Here is a 19697-nt window from a genome sequence, read left to right on the forward strand (position 1 = left end):
TCCAAGGAGCCAATGACAAACCCAAAGCCATGTAACAATGTGACACCAGGAACTTTCCAGCTCTGCCCAACTAGCACCCAAAGCCCCAGCTGTCTGTAGCAGAGAAGAGGACAGCCCTCACACAGGCCCACCCCGACCTGTATAGAGCATCCCAGGACCCTGTTTTAAAAGCTGGTCCTTTCCCCCTTTCAAAACACCTCACCTGTTAGTTCATTTGTTACTCCCAACAAGTCTCTGAGTCAAGCAGGGCATACGTTAGTCCACTTTTATTGATGGGGATACTGAGGCATGGAGTGGGCTAGTGACTTATGCCAGAGGGCAACTGAATTGAGGTCAGAACTCAGATCTCCTTGGACCCTACCCCAGAGATGCCTGTTCCACATGGAATTCTAACTAATCTTACTGCTTCCGTGGCTCTGCAGCTTTGTCAGCGGCTGCAGGAGGAAGAGGCCACAGCGGTTTTGTGTGAGTGCACGTATGTGTGTGCGTGTTCACTGTGCGAGTGCATTGCATGTGTGAGTGCGTGTGCATGTGTGTGCGTACCACCTCACCTGCTGAAGGAATGGTGGGGATTAGCAGTTTCTGACTTTATTTCTCCATCTTGGACACTTCAGGTGCCACTCCCGGGAGAGCCAGATAGCCATGGTGTGTCAGGAGGAGGTCTCTCAGGGCGAGACCTATGACGTGAAGATGAGTGAAGACACGGAGTACTGCAGCGAGCCCAGCCTTATCTCCACAGAGATGTGAGCTCTGCCCCAGGCTAGCCCATGTGCAGGAAAGGGTCTGGGGGTGAAGGGAAGCTCCCTGGATTCCCTCCTCTGGGCATGACTTGGGGAGGGGATCATATATCAGAAGATGCCTAAAGCATCTGTCACCTCCTTAGGGAGATGGATGGATGTCACACACACACACACACACACACACACACACACACACTATCCCCTGGTTATCTTGACCTTTCTTGTGATGCAGTGCTTCCAGAAAACTTTAAAACATTGTTTCATAAATTTCTTTTACCGAAACCAACTGTCATAAACATACTTTACAGTGAGACTCAGTACACATATACATGGATTCACAAGTAAATGTTCATGAAGCTTCTTATAATAAAGCTACCCAGCAGAGGGCACTGTTGGCAAACAGTGACCGAGAGTTTTGTCAGTGCTGGAATTCTAAAGGGAAGGGTTTTTTAACTACAAATCCAGACCCATTAGAGGGTTGTGACATTTACTTAATTATGGTCAATACTTTTTTTATATATAAATGTTTTATTGGAAAAGGTACACGAGGGGCACCTGGCTGGCTCAATTGGAAAAGCATGCAACTCTTGGTCTCGAGGTCATGAGTTCAAGCTCCATGTTGGGTGTAGAGGTTGCTAAAAAATAAAATCTTTTAGGAAGAAGGAAGGAAGGAAGGAAGGAAGGAAGGAAGGAAGGAAGGAAGGAAGGAAGGAAGGAAGGAAGGAAGGACAGAAGGAAGGAAAGGGAGGGAGGGAGAAGGAGGGAGGGAGGGAAGGAAGGAAGGAAGGAAGGAAGGAAGGAAAGAAAAAGAAAGAAAGGAAGGAAGGAAGGAAGAAAGAAAGGAAGAAAGAAAAAGAAAAAACATGAAACCACCTATGGACATGAGCCCAGGTGAACATGACACACAAGCTTCCTCACACCTTCTTTTGTCTTATAAAAGTTTGATTTCTTTGGAGTAATGTATTGCCCATTCCAGCAAAGTGTTCTAGTTAACTTGGTTCCTTTTTCTCTAAGCTCAAAATAAAATCAGACTCCTCTTGGGTCAGGGGCTGAGTTGAGTCTCAGCGAGTGAAGAGAGCCACCTCTTTTAAGGGACCTTCAGTAGCTTTGTGAGCTTGGTGATAGGTTTTGAGTTCTGCCAGGATAATGAAATGCTTCCTCATCCAAACAAACTGTACATCCACCATAGACCATTTGGGGCTGTCTTCTTTGCTGGATGGGTCATAACAGGGATTGTTATGATTCTCAACCTATGTGTAGTCTGAGTCAGCCTCTTTCACAAGCCTCACAAGTGCTTTGATGCCTGGCTCTTTGCAGTTGCTACCATAGAAGGCTTCTTCCTCCAGCTTCAGGGCTGGAAGGAAGTTTCGGGCCTGGTAGTTGTGAACACCATCCCAGCATGCTGTCTGCTGGGACTGTGCTTGAAGATCTCCAGTGCCGAACATCACATCTACACCTTTGTCTTGTCAGCTTTCTGGCCCTGAGATTATCAGCTACTAATTGCTTAGATTCTCCCCATAGTTTTTAGAGGCTGAAGCCTTCTGAGGGCTGGAGTTTATCCACTTTAGCTGATGCCCGTGCTGCGTTTGTAGTCTTGGTACATTTTCCTGATGGCCTTTTATTGTCTGGCCCAGCAGGCTCAGTAGCCCCAGGCAGCCTCTTCCTCAGTCTTGAATGGTCTCCTCCAGGGGGCTGAAGACCAGAGGATTCTGGAATCAACAAAGAGACAAAAAAAGCAACTCTGTATCTTCCCCCAGAAACCTCCCCAGGCTCCAGAAAGCCAGGCCACAATCATAAAATAGTACACAATACCTTGAATAGGTTAGAATAAGACAATAAATAATAGTGTATCCAATGCCACAAAGGTATTATTTAGTGAAATACTTGTTTAATTGCCAATAAATGTATGTGTGCACTGAGACTCATAAAATGTATTTATGACTGTGGGTTGCATTCAAAAAGTTTAAGATGCGTTGTTTTAGAAGCTTTCCTTAAATAAAGGACCAGCCCCCTTTAGCCTTTTGATTTGTAGAGGCTGTAAATGTTCACATGGCCACATACCCTAGAAATCAGGAAAAGCATATGCTTCCATCCATTTTGGCTCTTATTGAGTGCTTGGTGCATCTAGGCATTCTGCTAGACCATGAATAAACCAACCTCAGCACTCAAAGATATGTTACAGCTAGCTAAGATCTCAGAAGAGGCAGATAACATGGAGATTGTTCTAACTAATTACTCACAGAGTGGTACAAGCAATGAAAGGAACAGACATTCAGATAATGTCAGGGTCAAGGTCACCATAACAGGCTCCTTGCACAAGATCAAACAAAAGCTGGGTCTTCGAGAGTGGGTACAATTTGGATAAGAAGAGAATATAATAGGACAAGCTCACCATGTCAAAAATGAGAGGAAGGGCTTGGAGGTTTTCAATCAGAAATTTTCCTGCACATCTACAAAGGCTCAAGGTCAGAATGCTAGGAGCAGGGAAGGTGGCACAGTCTCTGCCTCAAAGCATGTGGAGTCACACAGGGACAGTGTCAGTGGCCTTGTCTGTAAAATGAAGGGGCTAGAATGCACCTGTCTTCTTGGACTATAGGCTGCTCCCGCTGGGGACTATGAAATCAACTTAGTGGACTGCAGCTGACATTGTTTGATGAACTAGCATAGACTAAAGTAGCATAGAAGCCACCAGAGTGCAATGCATGCAGTAAAGGTAAGTATGGCTCAAGAAGTTGAGTTCAGTTAGGTGTGTCTATGTATATGGGACCACGAGCAGTTTATTTCTTTTTGTGAGTCTCCATCAAAAAGGCTTAGAAGCCATTGAGTAGATGCCCCCTAAGGCCTCTTATAGCTCTGCTAGTCACTGACTAGATGTTTGTTGTAGGCAACCACTTGTCCTGATGATGAAGTGTGGGCAGGCCAGGGAGAAATTAGGGGAAGGAGAGAAGTTTGGGCTGAAATTGGGAGTACTCATGGTAAATAGCACCCACCTATGTAAACAGAGGAGCCTAGGCTGTTCCTGGAAAGAATCTTGTGAGTTGAAAATTGTTTTCCAACTTTCTCACCAACTTTGACTCAAAAACGCCTCCACTGCCTCAAATCAGAAATGCAAAGCTGATGAGCAGACATAAGGCACGTATGAGGAGCTGGAAACATGTGATGCCAGAGAGTCAGGCCCAGCCTGAGGGGGGAGTTCCTGCTGCCCCCTCACTGAACTTTAGGAAAGCACAAAGTCGGGGTTCCCTTCACCAAGGGAGAAAGCAAGCTGCCTTCATGGGTGGCAGCTGTCTCTCTGGGGTGACACTTCTCAGCCTCCCGGAATAAGCCTCAGGAGTTCTCTGTTCCAGGCTCTCCTATCAGGATGATGAAAATCGGCAATTAACACCACCCGAGGAGGACAAGAGGGACATCCGGCAATCTCCAAAGAGGGGCTTCCTCCGCTCTGCCTCACTAGGTAAATACTCACATCTCTGTCTCTCCAGATATGACCAGTGAGGGGTCACCCCCAGGATGACTGGTCAGGCATTTGGGTGACTGAGAAACTGCTGTGGCCTGGCTCAGACAACCCACACACAGTGGCTGCCCAGTGATGAGACAGGATTCTAAGGGCAGGGCTTGCTGGGTGCAACTTGACCATATGCTACATGATATGGGAGGCAAATGGTAGAGAGGAGATGATCCGAGGGCCACTAACATGGCTTCTTCTATACCCCCCGGGGTATGAGCCTCACAGACGTGTTTCCTTTCCCTACGCTGATCACAGTTCTTTGGCTGGCTTTGCAGGTCGAAGGGCCTCCTTCCACCTGGAATGTCTGAAGCGACAGAAGAATCAAGGGGGAGACATCTCTCAGAAGACAGTCCTGCCCTTGCATCTGGTTCATCATCAGGTAGCCCAGACTTTCGGATGTGTCACTAGCCATCACCCCACAGGCCACACAACCCCCATGATTATGGCACATCCTAAGATGCCACTCAGTCTTCCTTGTCTTGACCAGTCATAGTCCCAACCCCTGGCACTAACAGCCCCCAACAAGGGGGAGCTCCTGGTGAGCAGGAGCTCCTCATGTGGTCCCAGAGGACCAGCAGTGCCAGGATTCTGCCTCACTTTTCTTCCTACAATGGCGCAGATGTTCTCTCCACAGACATTGGCTTACACTGCAGAGCACTCAGGCAGATGTACTTACATATAGAGTTAGTTACACAGTTATAGATGTACTTACATAGAGTTGCAAGATACACCAAAACTTAGAAATGATCAAAGACTCTCCCAGCAACATGGTCAGGAGTAGAGACTGATACTCAAAGAAGACAGGTCCAGAAAGATTTGATAGATGAGGTACCTCTTGGCATGGCTGACTCCAGCTGAGCCAGTGAAATCCAAGACACCAATGTCCAACATAATCTCAGGATCTTAAAACTAATGCAAACCTCAAAAGACCAAAGCCCAGTCTTACCTCTGGGCAAATTAAGGTCTAAATTTCCTAAACATTTTACCTTTCAAACTGTATACTCCCTCACCACAGGCCTATGTATCAGATTATTTCTTTTAATACCCAAGAGCACTCAACTGCCAATCAAAACTTACAATGTTCAAAAGATGGCCAGTGTGGCTCAGCTAAGTTGGTATTATTTCAGCACAAAGTGTCCACTGTTTTGCTTAAACGATGTGGCATTGCCAGCACACATATGATTTCCACTAGGCTTTCTGCAGTATTGAGCATAGCCTCATACTTCCCTCAGATCTCCAGGGGATCAGGGACCCAGGCTGGGGACCATCAAGAACTATGGACAGGAGAGGCAGGCTGGGGGGGTACACTGTGTGTGCTATTTAAAAAGATTTCTAGAAGTTCATTTCACCCATCTATTCTTCTCATGAGGTCAAGAATGTCCCCTTTATTTACACTCCCCTTCATGCCTTTCCACTACCCCCCAATCCACCACTATGTTCCCTTCCCTCTGCCTCTCAGGCTGGGCTTTCCCACTGCCCACTCTCCTGTGGACACGTCCCCTCAGAGCAGCTCATTGTGGTGGTGACATAGGGGCTAGAGGACACAACATGTAAATAGTCTAATCACAGCACAGTTTAAGATTTGGACAATAACTGAGAGACAAGCTGAGCTAAAGATCAGCGTGACATTCTTAATGACCTGATTAATTGTGAAAATTAAAACCGTAAGTACCGGTTTTTGTCTAACACTTTATGGTGCATAGTATACTCCTTCACAGACCATATTGCACCTGAACCTCATATCAACCCCGCAAGATAGGTAGATAGAGGGCATTCGTGTCCTGGTTGTACAGCTGATAAGGGCAGCATTCCTTCTAGACCACTCAGGAGAAAACCAGAGAATTCTTAGCTGACTGGCTATAGGACCAGTGCCGAGAAGCAGATGATCTTGATTCCACTCCTTCGCAACTTTCTGGATTTGGAGGCAAAAGTGATCACTGCAGACAGACATGATCACCCTAAATATATTTTAGGGTGGCAGACACGAGCACTGGGTCGTGACAGGGTGGGATTCAGGGGGCTGAAAATGATGGGTGTGGGCTCCAGGCAGGTGGAGCTAGCTGGGAACAACAGCTGCTAAGAATAGACAGAGGCCTGACCCCTTCCAGTAACACATGCCCCTTGTGTGTCCGCAGGCATTGGCGGTGGCAGGCCTGAGCCCCCTCCTGCAGAGAAGCCATTCCCCCAGCACATCCCCCAGGCCCTGTGCCACCCCGCCAGCCACGCCGGGCAGCCGAGGCTGGCCCCCACAGCCTATCCCCACCCTGCGGCTGGAGGGAGCCGAGTCCAGCGAGAAACTCAACAGCAGCTTCCCGTCCATCCACTGCAGCTCCTGGTCTGGGGAGCCCACGCCCTGTGGTGGGGGCAGCAGCACCATCCGGAGAGCCCGGCCAGTGTCCCTCACTGTGCCTAACCAGGCCGGGGGCCGGGGCAGGCAATTCCACGGCAGCGCCAGCAGCCTGGTGGAAGCGGTAAGTGACCCTCAGGCGCACAGCAGCCAGATGTGGGAAGGAGAGGCCAGGGCAGCAAGGGGACTTTGCATGAAGAATGGAGAAGGAAGGGTCTGGTCCTTTCCCAAGTAGAATGGATGTCGAGTCTCTTGGCCAGAAAGACCCTGACTCCTAGGGCCTACCGAAGGCGGGCAAGGTGTGCAGAAAATGGTAATCACACAAGACACTATAGGCTTCTGCTTGAGCTGTGTTTGCCGCGGGAGGAGAAAGTACTCAGCAACATATCCCTGCTGCAGGCCAGTGAACCCCAAGCAGGGCCGGAGGCACCACTGTACAGCCAGAGGTGAGCTCTGACTGCTCCAGATGCAAATGTGGGCCTAGGCTGGGTTTGTATAGTATCAGCATCTGTGGTTCTCAAGCCTGGGGCTCATTAGAACAACCCAGGGAGCTTCAGAAACCTAGGACACATTAAATGGATATTTTTTAAAGCCCTCACAGCCAGGGGTGAGAATCGCTGTTCTAGAACAAGAGTGCTTGCAACTCCTCCATGCTCTGTCCTGCCCAGAACAGCTAGTGCAGTCTTGGCACCATATTTTGGGGGACGGTGACAAATTGGAACAAGCCCAAAGGGGGACACGGCAAGGGGTTGGCAAGCTCCCTAGATGCCGTTTCCTATAAGAACTGTCCAGGGAACTAGGGAAGCAAACGTGGAGAGGGGATGGCTTCAGAGGCCATGACAAGCATCTCAAACCCGTGAGTCCCCTCATGTCCTGGGCGGGGGCTCTTAAGTGAGGGCCTGGAGTGACAGATCCATCTGCCAGGCGGGCAGATTTCAGGTCACATGAGGAAGACCTTTCCAACAGAGCTTCTCCCAAATGAGGAGGGCTTTCCTATAAAGGAGTGAGCCCGCCATTACTGGACACATGCAGGCAGAGGTGGCACCCGTCCAGTCATCAGGCTGGCATGCAGGAGGCAGAGAGGTAAACCAGGTGACTTCTAAGGTCCCTTCCAGCTCCAAAACCCTGTTCCTCACTTGACCTTGATTATCCCTCATTCAGTTTACAGATTCCCATTGAGTGCCGACCACGTGCAGGCTCTGTTCTAAGTGCGAGGATACAGCTGAGAGACCATTTTTTGCTCGCATGAGCTCAAGCCGTGGTGAGGAGGCACAGACAATAAATAAACATGTGTGTGGCATGTCCCACAGGGCGGGAGCTCTGAGGAAAACTTAAGCAGGAGAGGAAATAAAGAGTGATGGGGTAGGGGAATGGGGCAAACAGAACCGGGAGGAAGACATTCCAGGCTTCACTATGAATCCCTTCCCCTTGGCTCAGAGCCAGTCACTAGGAAGGCAGGAGCAGCTCTGGGATCACTTGCTGGCCCTTTGGAGCTAGAGCAGAAGCAGGTACAGACACACCTTTCTGCACATACCCCCACGATCCCACCCCGCGAAGGCAGTCAGCCAGCAATCGGCCAGGGACACAAGGCAACAAAAGGTTAACAAGTGTCACAAAAGCAGGATGGTTTCTTGGCAAGAAGAATATGGGAGGCATGGAGGGGGGCAGGAAGGAGAAAAGACCGGGAAAGCTGGGTTCTGCCTTCCACCATGTCACAGCAGCACCCCTCTGGGCCCTCTGCGAGCCGAGTTCTCATGGGTTTGACAACAGTTTTTGAGTGCCCCAGTCGAAACATCTCTCCGTGATTCCTTTGGGCAATGTTCACTGTCCACTCCTTTCCTGTGTGCACCCCTACACACACACACACACACACACACACACACACACACACACACACACCCCTCCCAAAGGTACCAATCACAAGCCCCTTGCTCTAGCCCTAAAGAGAAGAGTCGAGCTCCAGGAATAATGTTCCTCTTTGGTTCTTCTTCATGGTCTTCCCTCCCTGCTTCAGGTCTTGATTTCAGAAGGACTGGGGCAGTTTGCTCAAGATCCCAAGTTTATCGAGGTCACAACCCAGGAGCTGGCTGACGCCTGTGACATGACCATAGAGGAGATGGAGAACGCGGCAGACAACATCCTCAGTGGGGGTGCCCAGCAGAGCCCCAACGGCACCCTACTACCTTTTGTTAACTGCAGGGACCCAGGGCAGGACAGGGCAGAGGTCCGGGAGGGCGAGACCTGCGCGCCCCCCCTGGCGTGTCGGAAGAGCGAGGAGGAGCTCCAGGACAGCAGAGCCCACGTCGGCAGCCTGTAGTAGCTAGGGCGGGGAGACGCTGGGTTTTTTATTTGTTTCAATGTTCCTAATGGGTTCGTTTCAGAAGTGCCTCACTGTTCTCGTGACCTGGAGTTAACCGGAACAGCGTCTTCATTCATTTCGTTGGGACAAGACGCAGAGTTGGGTGGTGGTGGAGAGTCAGTTTTTCGGGGGCATGGAAGGCAGCAACCCCAGTTTGTGTTGTGTGCACAGAGGTAGAGTGGTGAGGAGGCGTGGAAGAGTCGGGGAGGGAGAGCAAGAGAAGAGACACCTGCCCTCGCCTCCGGGCATGAAAGAGAACCTCAGCTTCCTGCGGTAGCCCTCACCGAAAGGACCCTATGTCAAACGGGTGTCTTTCAACTTTGCTTGTAAAAAAAAAAAAAAAAAATCATTTTGCACATATTCTGTATGAGCCTCACTGTCTCCATAGAGCCAGGGCCCTGTGGATTTGAAGAAGGAAGCAGGGGTAGGACTTCAGCGAGGACCCAGGCCCATCCCAGAGAGGGAGGAGGACCAGCAAGAAGCCGCAGGAGCTCGGGAACCCGGAGCGGAGGGCTAGGGGGCGTGGCGGCCTCACGGCCAAGGCCCCCGGCCACGCCCACTGGTCTGCGTCAGGACCACCTTGCCTGCACTGGGCGCCCAGCTCCAGAACGGCGGCTGGGCCAGCGTGGGGGGGAGTCCCTTCTGCCAGGGAAGGGGCAGCCAGCTCTTGACGCGAGGAGGTGGTGCTGAGCTTCTGTTGAGCGCTCTTTTGTTTTGTGGTTTGACATTTTTCTTGATCGCACGTTGCAGTTTTCGTTTTGTTTTGTTTCTTTTTTTTTTTTTTTTTTTTTGTTTTTTTTTTTTTTTTTTTTTTTTTTTTTTTGGGGAGGGGAGGAAGAAGTGTTTACAAAGCTTTGTAGCCACCCACCTTACTGTTTTCACTTTTGCAAATGTAAATCAGGTTTGGTTTTACTGTATTNGGGCAGCCAGCTCTTGACGCGAGGAGGTGGTGCTGAGCTTCTGTTGAGCGCTCTTTTGTTTTGTGGTTTGACATTTTTCTTGATCGCACGTTGCATTTTTTTTTTTTTTTTTTTTTTTTTTTTTTTTTTTTTTTTTGGTTTTGGTTTTATTTTCATTTTGTTTTCCCAGGGGGAGGGGAGGAAGAAGTGTTTACAAAGCTTTGTAGCCACCCACCTTACTGTTTTCACTTTTGCAAATGTAAATCAGGTTTGGTTTTACTGTATTTAAACGGTTGTGGTTTTCTTTTTCTACGGTGGGTTCAGTGGAGCCGCTGTGAGCGAGTTTTACCAGCCATTGTGTATGCGCAATAATTTGTTATAATTTCCGTAGGTAGTAACAACAAATTTGGGGGGTTTGGTTTTATAATTTAAAGGTCATGCACTTGATGTGGTCTTGCACATATGGGTGATTGAGTTGGGTTCTTTTTAATGCTGGGTGCATCCGTGGGTGCCAGAGAGAGGAAGCACGGATTGGAAAGTCTCTGTGAGTGAATGTACTACGTGTGTGTGTAGTGAGTTGTCAGGGCACATGTCCTTATGTGTGTATGGGCACCCATGTTGTGCGCCCATGCGTGAATGAGTGTGTAGCTCCCCCTTTCTGGTCTAACTGTGGGGAGATCTGAATCTGGGGCCATTTGAAAGCAAAAACAAACCACTATCTCTGCTTCTGAAACGGGAATCAGTAACTCTTTGCATTTTCTGTCCCACAAGATATGCAAAAACAATGCAATAATATTCATTTTAAAAATACAGTTGTGAGTTGTGTTGGCATTAAAACTGTATTTAAAAAAAAAAAAACACAGAGAAATTTAAGGGGAAAACTCAAGAAGGCGTTTTGCTTCGATATATTCCGTGTAACGTTTTATTGCATTGATAATGTTTCTGTTGAAGAAACTGTTATACTTGAATTCAGGTCAGTTTCAGTATTTTACAAATATTTTTTTAAAACTGAATTGCAATTGTGCCAAGCGAATATAATGAATTGAATTAAGTTTGTTTTTGAATTCACTTCTTGTATATTTTGCTGCATGTAAGTAAATCATTTTGTATTTGGAGTGTGACAAGCTTTACCCTTGAACTCTGAAGTGCTTTTCTATATGTGGTTGGGGGAAAGGGAACGAATATTCTTTTAATTTGTACAATGAGCAAAGGTATCACCAGTGTAAATCATTACTCCGCGATCCACAAACAGGTTTGGACAATACTGTTTTGCATATCTTGTGTTCGCTTCCGTTTCCCTCAATTTTTCCAAAACTATATGATAAGTGTATTCGTACTCTGTCTTGCTTTGAGAGACCAGGACATGTCTTATTCCTGCCTTCATTCTATCTACTCTGCTCCAATTTTCTGATTCGGACTTTCTCTAGGGACAGTCCTTCACCATGAGGGGACATCACCAAGCTGGCATCGGCTTCCCCCATGGGAGAGGTGGCTGGCTTTTCTGTTCACTTCCACCGCACAAACTTTCCTCAGTGGTTTCCTCAGGAAAGTGTACACTGACTTGAGAGGATGGAATTAGAGTCGGGCTGGTTGGAGGGAAGGGAGTCGTCCTCCTGGCAACTGCCCCACCCAAACTCAGACAGCAGGGGCCAGAGAACAGCAACCAGGTAAAAATCTTTGTCCGTCCAAAAGTCAGCTCTGTCTTGTTCACGTCATCTCTTCCTCACTCTGGAGCAGGATTTCCTCCAGACCTACCCTAGTGTGTGTGGCAGCCATGGAGGGGACCAGGACTGGGCAGGAAGCGTCAGTAGTTCACAGGGATAGTGAAGCCAGACACCTTGTGGGAGCATCTCTTATGCCCGTTTGCGTCCACCTAGAATATCATCCTATCAGTGCTCTTTCCTTCAAATAGATTTCAACAATGATGGGTGAAAAGGAAGTGATTTGGGGAAAACAGGACCCAACCATTCATCCAGGATTTACCCGCTGGATGTCTTCTGGGCCCAGTGTGCTCTCAGTCCTGATATGAGCAGCCTAGAAATTAAAGTTGGAGAAAGTCCATTTCCCATTGAAGATGAGTTTCACTTTCAAGGACAGATTCATGAAAAAAGTGGAGAAATGTGCTGGATACTCCCAGGTTAACTTGCAGTCTAGAAGCAGAAGCATTTCTTCCTGTTTCTACAAGCTCAACCCATCCAAACTTTTTTAGTTTGTTTTCAGTGCTGTGAAGGCCTTCTAGAAATTACAGTTAGGTACCATCCTTTGTCTAGTTTCCCAAGATATCTGCCACTGTACTGCTAATATTTTAGTTATAATAGAGATGGGAGCCCTTTTGGATTAATACCTGGTTCTTGCTGTACATTTGGTCCCTGGATAGAAATTTGGAATCTTAATTGACCACACGCACACAAACACACTCACACCCTCACACTCACTCAGCCTTCTTGCTGTTTCTGTTTTCCTTTTGGATTTCTGCATCACCAAATTTCATTGGCCAGCTGCAGAGGCTGTTTAGGCCCATGGGTCTTTCTAGCATGCCCTCATGGTCAGTTGGTAAAAGGCTGACATAAGGCACTTGTCATCATGACAGACTGGTTAAATCAGTCATGAAATCACGAACCTCATCCATTAAGTGATGTTTACCCTCCACCTAGAGCAAAACTTGCCCCATGACCTTGTAAAACATACCTGTCAAATCTTCTAAGAACCCTTGAGTAACAGGAGAAAGCTGCTAATGGCTGAGGACCAAGAGGACTTGAAGAGTGCAGTGTAAGTTCTGGGGATGGTGAGCGTGATTTTTATGTGTCCTCTGAATGGCCCAGACTCTCTTATTTCCACACTTTGGCTTTTTAGTAATTAGTTGTGTGTGTGATGTTCAGTTGTCTCCTTTCTGCCTGTTTCTAGAAAGTTCTTTTTGGTTTTGAACAGAAAGAGGAGAATGTTCTAGATTTTGGCTTGATCCATGAATTTTTCTCTGCTTTGCTTCAGAGGCTACTAGGTATAGTCCCTCCTCTCCCCTTCTAAGTCTGACAGGCTACCCTCTGACCGGAAGGTCCAAGGACAAAGGAACAAGGCTTCCTTACTCTGCCTTTATCCCGTGACACTGCTTCCAAATCTCAGGGGCTTGTCTGAAGTGAAGCTATCATTTTCTTTTTTTTTTTAATTTTTTTAATGTTTTATTTATTTCTAGGAGAGAGAGAGAGACAGCGTGAGCAGGGGAGGGTCAGAGAGAGAGAGAGAGACAAAAACAGAAACAGGCTCCAGGCTCCGAGCTGGCAGTCAGCACAGGGCCCGACGCGGGGCTCGAACCCACGAACCGCGAGATCATGACCTAAGCGAAAGTCGGACGCTTAACCGACTAAGCCACCCAGGCGCCCCAGCTATCATTTTCTCACAACCATTTTCCTTCCAGAACTTCTGATCATTCACCTAAAGATAGCAAGGCAACCACAGGAATAGTGTACCATTCAATGCCAAAGTAATATCTTTCTGAGAAATAAGAACACCCTGAAAATAGAGAGTTTGGAAGTTATGAAAAGGGTTTCATAGAGGCCAGTTGATAATGTCCATCGTTCCTAAGACATCTAGCAAGAACCTAGTTTAGGGATACAGAACACCCCTGGTAGTCAGGTTTTTAGCCTCATCAAAGCACAATTATAAATGTTGCTAAGGAGGATGAAAGCATCTCCATCCCAAGGGACCTTTAAAAACTGAAATGTCATTGTCTAAGAGTTAGAAACCATTTAGTAAAGAGGCCAGAAAAGAGCAATCTGGTTTCAAGAAGACCCATTTAAGCCCTAAGTTAGTAAAAAACAAAACAAAACAAAACAAAAGTCACTGATAAGAGTCCAGGCAAGTTCTATTTTTTTTAAGACATGGCACTGGTCAGGAGACAGTATTGGCACAGAAAGAACAGGAAGGGCAATGAGCCAACACAAAGGGCATGTCTTGACTCTCTATGCATCTGTTCTCATTTTATGGAAAGAAGTGTCCAGTTTAACCACCTACAATGGCCAGTACAGGGGAGAGGATGATGCCTCAAGGATCACCTTTAGAAAAAGAGAAAAGTAAAGTTCCATCTGGTATTGTTTTACCAGACAAATCAAACTCTTTGGCTAGACGTGGGGTATCTGCCACCCTGTCTTTTCTCTCTGCTGGTGTCCCTCCCCTTGTATTAGCCAGCATGCCACCTGAAGCGTGCTCTAGTCAGTCGGTAGGTATGAAGGGAGGCCTAAAGTCACTCACAGCGAGGCTCCTGGTCACCACATCTGGGTTCCCCATCAGCTGCCCCTGAGGAGACACAGGGAAAAGATACAAGAGAACGAAGTGTCCTACGACTGTCAGGGAAGGACTTCTTTCCCCTTCCCCAAGCCATTCTCTCTATTCCAGCCTCCTGCTCAACCCTCCTTTTTCCTTCTCCCCCACCCCAGTCTACACAACAGAAGAGTAGAGAGGAGTCCAATGTGCAGATTCTTACATAATTTCTTTGTGAATAGTTCTGGTTTTAACTTTATTTTTTATTTCAAAGTAATGAAACTTTGCTTTGGAGCCAGATACCAACCAATAGAACAGTTGGTTTCTGCCAGACTTCCACATGGTTGGGGAGACACTTGACACCACACACATACACACTTCCTTAAGGAACAGGTGCTAGTGAAGGGGTTGAGCTTTGCACACATGATATTGTCCTCTCAGAGGGCTGAGCACTGTGTAGAGAGAAATGGAGAGAGAACCAGAGTAGTTTCCTTGGGCAGAAATAGTACCATCTGAACCTATTATTACTGTGAACTAAATATTATTTATCTACACTGAGAAATACTACTACTTATAAAATCAAGACTTCTCCCTCACATGATTTTAAGAGGCTTGTTCCACAGTTAATGCAGTGGTATAGACCCTTCAGTTCTCCAGTATTCTAGAAGAGCCTTTTGATGGGTCTCTGGAAAGGAATTAGAGATTACCAGCAGAATATATTGAGCTGAGTTGAACAAATTGATTCAACACTGAGAGTAGAGTCAAAGTTGGGACTGTCCATAAAAATCCCCTCCATCTTTACTAAATTAAGAAAGGCAAGACAAAGACGAGGTAATTAAACAAAAGTTTGAAATGTTACATCACCAGAATCAAATATTCTCCCTACAGGTCAGGTGCTGGCCTCTTCACAGAGTGTTGGGCACTCTCTTTTGGGGGGCATACCATGCCCTCCACTTCTAAGAATCTAATATGACTTGCATAAGTTTCCTAGAAGGGGCAGCATGACATTTAATCTACCATAAATCAGGCATTTACTACAAATTTGCCATCCAAAATTCACTCATGTACCTCATACGTAAGAAAATGTTTTACCTAGGTCATTATCAGAAAAGTCTCTTGGTGGAAGAGGTTGTACATCTTAAGGGAGGGTAATTTCTATGTGAAGAACTGTGGAAATGGACAGGATGGTTCCTATTTGCAGTTTAAGCCTGAAGAACTCTTATTCTGATATTCTTGGAGTGTATAAGCAGAGGGATGGGGAAGATGAGGTGAGCGGGCACCAGCCTCAGCACTGACTCACTGCCAAGGGATGCTGAGGGCTGCAGGTTTCAGACCCCCTGCATGAAGCCTCTCCTGAGCCTGCAACCAGGGAGGAAGAGAAGAGAAGGCTCCCTTCTGTAGAGTCACAGGAGGAACAAAAGACGACAGGTCACTGTGTCCTGTACCAAGTCCCCTCCCCCGAAGATTTCTCAACATGAAGAAACTACATCAAAGCTTAAAAGAAAAAACCAAACTTGGGAATCAAGGGTAGACAGTTGTAAACAAACAACTTTGTGCAAAGGGCTCCTTTGTACAGCAACTCCAGTGACCCAAATGCTACGGGCTCTTTTATGCTTGCACACATCACACCATCCATGCATCAAGCTGCATCTCATCCCCCCAAGTTTGGAATCCATCTCTGGGTTTCTCAGCTAGATTATGCACCACCCCATAGCTGCTTCCTGCCTTGCCCAGAACAGATGCTGTTCTCCCAGAGCCTCATGGGAATGAGGTCTAGCACCAAATAGGCTGTGGATATCAGAGGCATAAACAAATTTGGACAAATCTGTGATGGTAGTAGTTGAGAACAACCTGTGGAAAAACACCCAAGTTTGTTTAGAAAAAAAAAAAAAATGGATGGCAGGTCCCCAGCTGGTGAAGCACTGGAATGTCTGTTACTCTCATAATCATCTTGTTTTAATACCCTAGAGCTGCCAAGCAAAATTTCTATCCATATAAAAGGCTCCAGATACATCCCCCTCTCCTCATATCTTCCTGCTCGGGCCCAAACCAGTCTGTATCGTGCTTGTTCTCAGAGCATCACAGAAAGATGGGCCGTGCCTCCATTGTCACCCCACTGCCTGTCACCACCTACCACACCCTTGCACACCCCACACCTTCCTCTCCAGGCTCCACGACTTCACGGTCTTACTGTTGTAAATACTGTTGTACAGTTTGTAATCATCAAATAATCCCGTTGTCAAAGGCCTCGCCTGCTGAGCCTTCTCGCCCTTGAGAAAGGCCAGGGAATCTAGAAGGGGTAACCTTTCAAGAAGAGCTTCAGGGTCATCTCTGTGTGAGACGCTATGTATATTCCTGTAAGATTGCATTTTTATCTAAGGAATGATGTTATTTAAAAAACAAACAAAAAAAAACAAAAAACAAGAATTGCAAATAAATTTCTTAACAATGTCTACACTGGTTTAATTGTATCTTCCACATCCCTCTTCTTCTTGTGTTTCCTACAGGTTACAAAAATACATGTAACTGCCACATTACCCTCTCAGAACCTCCAGAAGGGCGGGAGGCTGGGAAGACATGTGATATCTGAATCCTGATGATAATCTCTAACATTATTTCAGCAATGTACCCACTCCTTCCAATGAAAATGTTAACAGAAAAACAGTCAAAAATTGACAAGGAAAGAGAATAGGAGGAATTGAATAGATAATCCATAAAATAGAAGAACAGCCACCACCCCCACCCCACCCCCGTATTTGGAAAGGCATAAAATTGGTTTTGGATAAATGAAAGGAAGAAGGGAGAAAAGATGGAGGGAGGGGAGAGATCATATTATGTATATTAAAGATTAAAAATGCAAGGTTCTTTTTTTTTTTGGTTCTGTTTTATTATTAAACTGGCTCTGACAAAGCTTCCAGAATAATTCCCTGTATAAAAATAATTTGTCCCAGAAGTCCATGTGTCTTAGTTGAATACAATTATAACAACAGAAACCCTCCCACCCATGGAGGATCAAGTCCATTTTAGGAATTAAGGGACATCAGCCAACCTCCCTACTTCTCCAGAGCCTCCCTCCTCCCTAGACCACCATCCAGACCCTGAGCTCTGAAGTCTAGGGTCCTATGAGGAGAACAGAAGGGTGAAAGAGCTGGAGATAGTAGCTACTAGAGAGTGCTAAGAGGGCACTCCACAAAGTCACAACCCATCAGCAGATCCAGTCATTATTAAAGTGACAAAGTTTGTAAATGATACCTTTAACCAACAAGAATTGATTCAGGATTTACTCTATAATGAAATTACTCTGCCTTGATTTTGTATGCTTTCATGAATGGGAGTAAAAGGAGTGAAGGGATAGCCCGTGGCAGGAATTAAACATAACCTTAGGACCACGTCACCTGAGGCATCCCTTGTGCGTGCAGAGCTTCACTTCTGCTTTATAATTTGGTGTCAGTTGTTTAGGTCTGGCCTGGCCTTCAAACCCTATTCTTACATCAGGTCCACGTCTGCCCATTTCTTCTGCCCATATCAAGATGTAGTTATTGATCTGATTGGTCAGAGTACTAGCTATTAACTGGGCCACACTTGCTAAAGGGCTGGATTACTGCATGGTTAAAAAAAAAAAAAAAAATCAGTATACATACATGACACTCCCTCTCATCCTTTAATTTTCTAGCCTCCATGTAGTGACCAGAACTAGGCACTTCTATAAATCTCTTCTTATTTTTTTCTCCCTTTGTTTCCATATGGCTTGCCAGGTAAGTGGCTCAGCAGTCTCGCAATCTCTTGCTCTTCACAGAATATATGGACATATTAGCCCAAGAATTAGTCTATGGAAAGTTGAGGGACCACAAGACCCTGAACCACAATGACAGGCTCCAATCCAGCCTTCACAGAGCATTGTGTTGTACATTATCAGACATTATTCTGGCTAATGATAGAGTAACATTTATTTTCCAATTGACTACAATTCCATGTATATAATATCCTGGGGAATCCCACAAGGAAGAGAGGCAGGGCAGAACTTGGCCCTCTTGAGCAGTTCAAAGAACATCAAAATTCCCCATCACAAAGGTTAACCATTTAGCCCAAGTGTTTCAATGATACTCCATCGAGATTCTATGTGATGCAATTTTGCAATCAGAAAATATAGTTATATATTTGAATGTCATAATCTGTGTGGCATGATTCCTAATACTCAGTAAAGCCTTCTCTTTTCACAACTGACACATGCAATTCTAGCATTTGTGTCTCCTCTTTTTAACTTAGGTAATTATTACCAAAGTGTGGTCTCTGAACCACCCAGCCGAATCACTTGGGATGCTTGATTAGAACACAGATTCTTGGGGCCCCTGGGTTACTCAGTCAGTTAAGCAACCAGCTCTTGATTTCGGCTCAGTCACAGTCTCACAGCTCCTGTGTTCGAGCCCCTCATCGGGCTCTGCATTGCTGGCGCAGAGCCTGCTTGTGATTCTCTGTCTTCCTCTCTTCCTGCCTCTCTCTATTTCAAAAATAAATAAATAAATAGATTTTTTAAAGTTTTTTTTTAAAAGAACACAGATTCTTGTTTTACCCCCAAACTTGTCCTTATCCAAAAGCTATTAAATCAGATACTTCAAGGTTGGAGTCCATCAATATGCATTTCAGCAAGCTCTCCAAGTGGTTCTCATTTAGACCAAACATGTCGAACTGCTGGTATCAGACTGATTCCTATTAAAATGCAAGGTCCCTGGGAGAGGAAATTTTTTAAGCTTCTTTCATTCCATTACATCTCAGGGGAAACCAAAGGTCTGAGGGTATAAGTAAAAGATTGGAGACCAGGTTTTGATGGGAAATGGGAGCAATGGTTGACAGTACTGAGGAGGAAGAGTGGAGACAGAAGGGAAAGGAAAACAAAATGTACAAAAGGGTAAGGGTTTAGGTAAAAGAGACAGAGGCATCGTGAGGCAAACTTTTGTTTCACCTACCTAGGAATTTTGATTCAGCTAGGGAAGCAACGAAGTCAGGTAAAGCAGGTGATCTGGCCTCTGTTCTAATATCCAGTGAGAAACGAAAGGTGGCTTGAACTTCTGCTGTGACACCTAAATCTAACTGACTCCATTTCAGAAAAAGCCTCCATCTTGAGAGTGAACTAGGCCCGAACCCAGTCCCAGGAAAAACCGCAGGAAGTAAGTAGGCAGCTGGCCCTTAGTTACTTCCCTAGCAACAGCAACAGCCAATCAGTTTAAAAGAGGTGCCTATGTCCCAAGACGTTCTGTTTGGCAGTTTCCGGCCAGGCCAGATGGGCTGAACCAATCGGGTGCTGACAAGACAGACTGTGCCTATCAGGAGGCTGCCAACCTGGAACGCCCCAAATTCCACTGTAATCCAATAAAAAGCCCTGCGATCACCAGTTCGGGGCTCCATACCATCACCGCTGTGTCGGGGTGCGTTGGAGTCCCTACTCGAGCTTGAATAAAGACCCTCCTGTGCTCAGAATCGGCTCCTCGGTGGTCTTTGGGGTTCTCGCGATCTGAGCATAACACTGCACATGGCTGCCATCTTAAACATCTTCTTAGGAAACTGGAAAGACTAATGAAAACTTCTTTGAAGG

The 19697-nt window shown here is 46.3% G+C and overlaps 1 protein-coding gene and 1 pseudogene across 1 annotated transcript in view; one reads left to right on the plus strand and one right to left on the minus strand.

Moving 5' to 3' along the window:
- Positions 1-9689, plus strand: part of CACNA1C (calcium voltage-gated channel subunit alpha1 C) — a 205855-nt gene extending 196166 nt beyond the window's left edge. The window contains exons 41-45 of the mRNA XM_039250015.1: positions 615-743; positions 4088-4194; positions 4524-4627; positions 6384-6719; positions 8610-9689. Coding sequence (XP_039105946.1) covers positions 615-743; positions 4088-4194; positions 4524-4627; positions 6384-6719; positions 8610-8912 — 979 coding nt within the window. The 3' untranslated portion in view covers positions 8913-9689. The remainder of the gene's footprint in view (positions 1-614; positions 744-4087; positions 4195-4523; positions 4628-6383; positions 6720-8609) is intronic.
- LOC120243769 lies at positions 1660-2864 on the minus strand (annotated as a pseudogene).
- Positions 9690-19697: the final 10008 nt, after the last annotated feature.

This window comes from Hyaena hyaena, unplaced genomic scaffold (assembly GCF_003009895.1).
Source record: "Hyaena hyaena isolate Hyena2069 unplaced genomic scaffold, ASM300989v1 scaffold_368, whole genome shotgun sequence".
Lineage (NCBI taxonomy): Eukaryota > Metazoa > Chordata > Mammalia > Carnivora > Hyaenidae > Hyaena > Hyaena hyaena.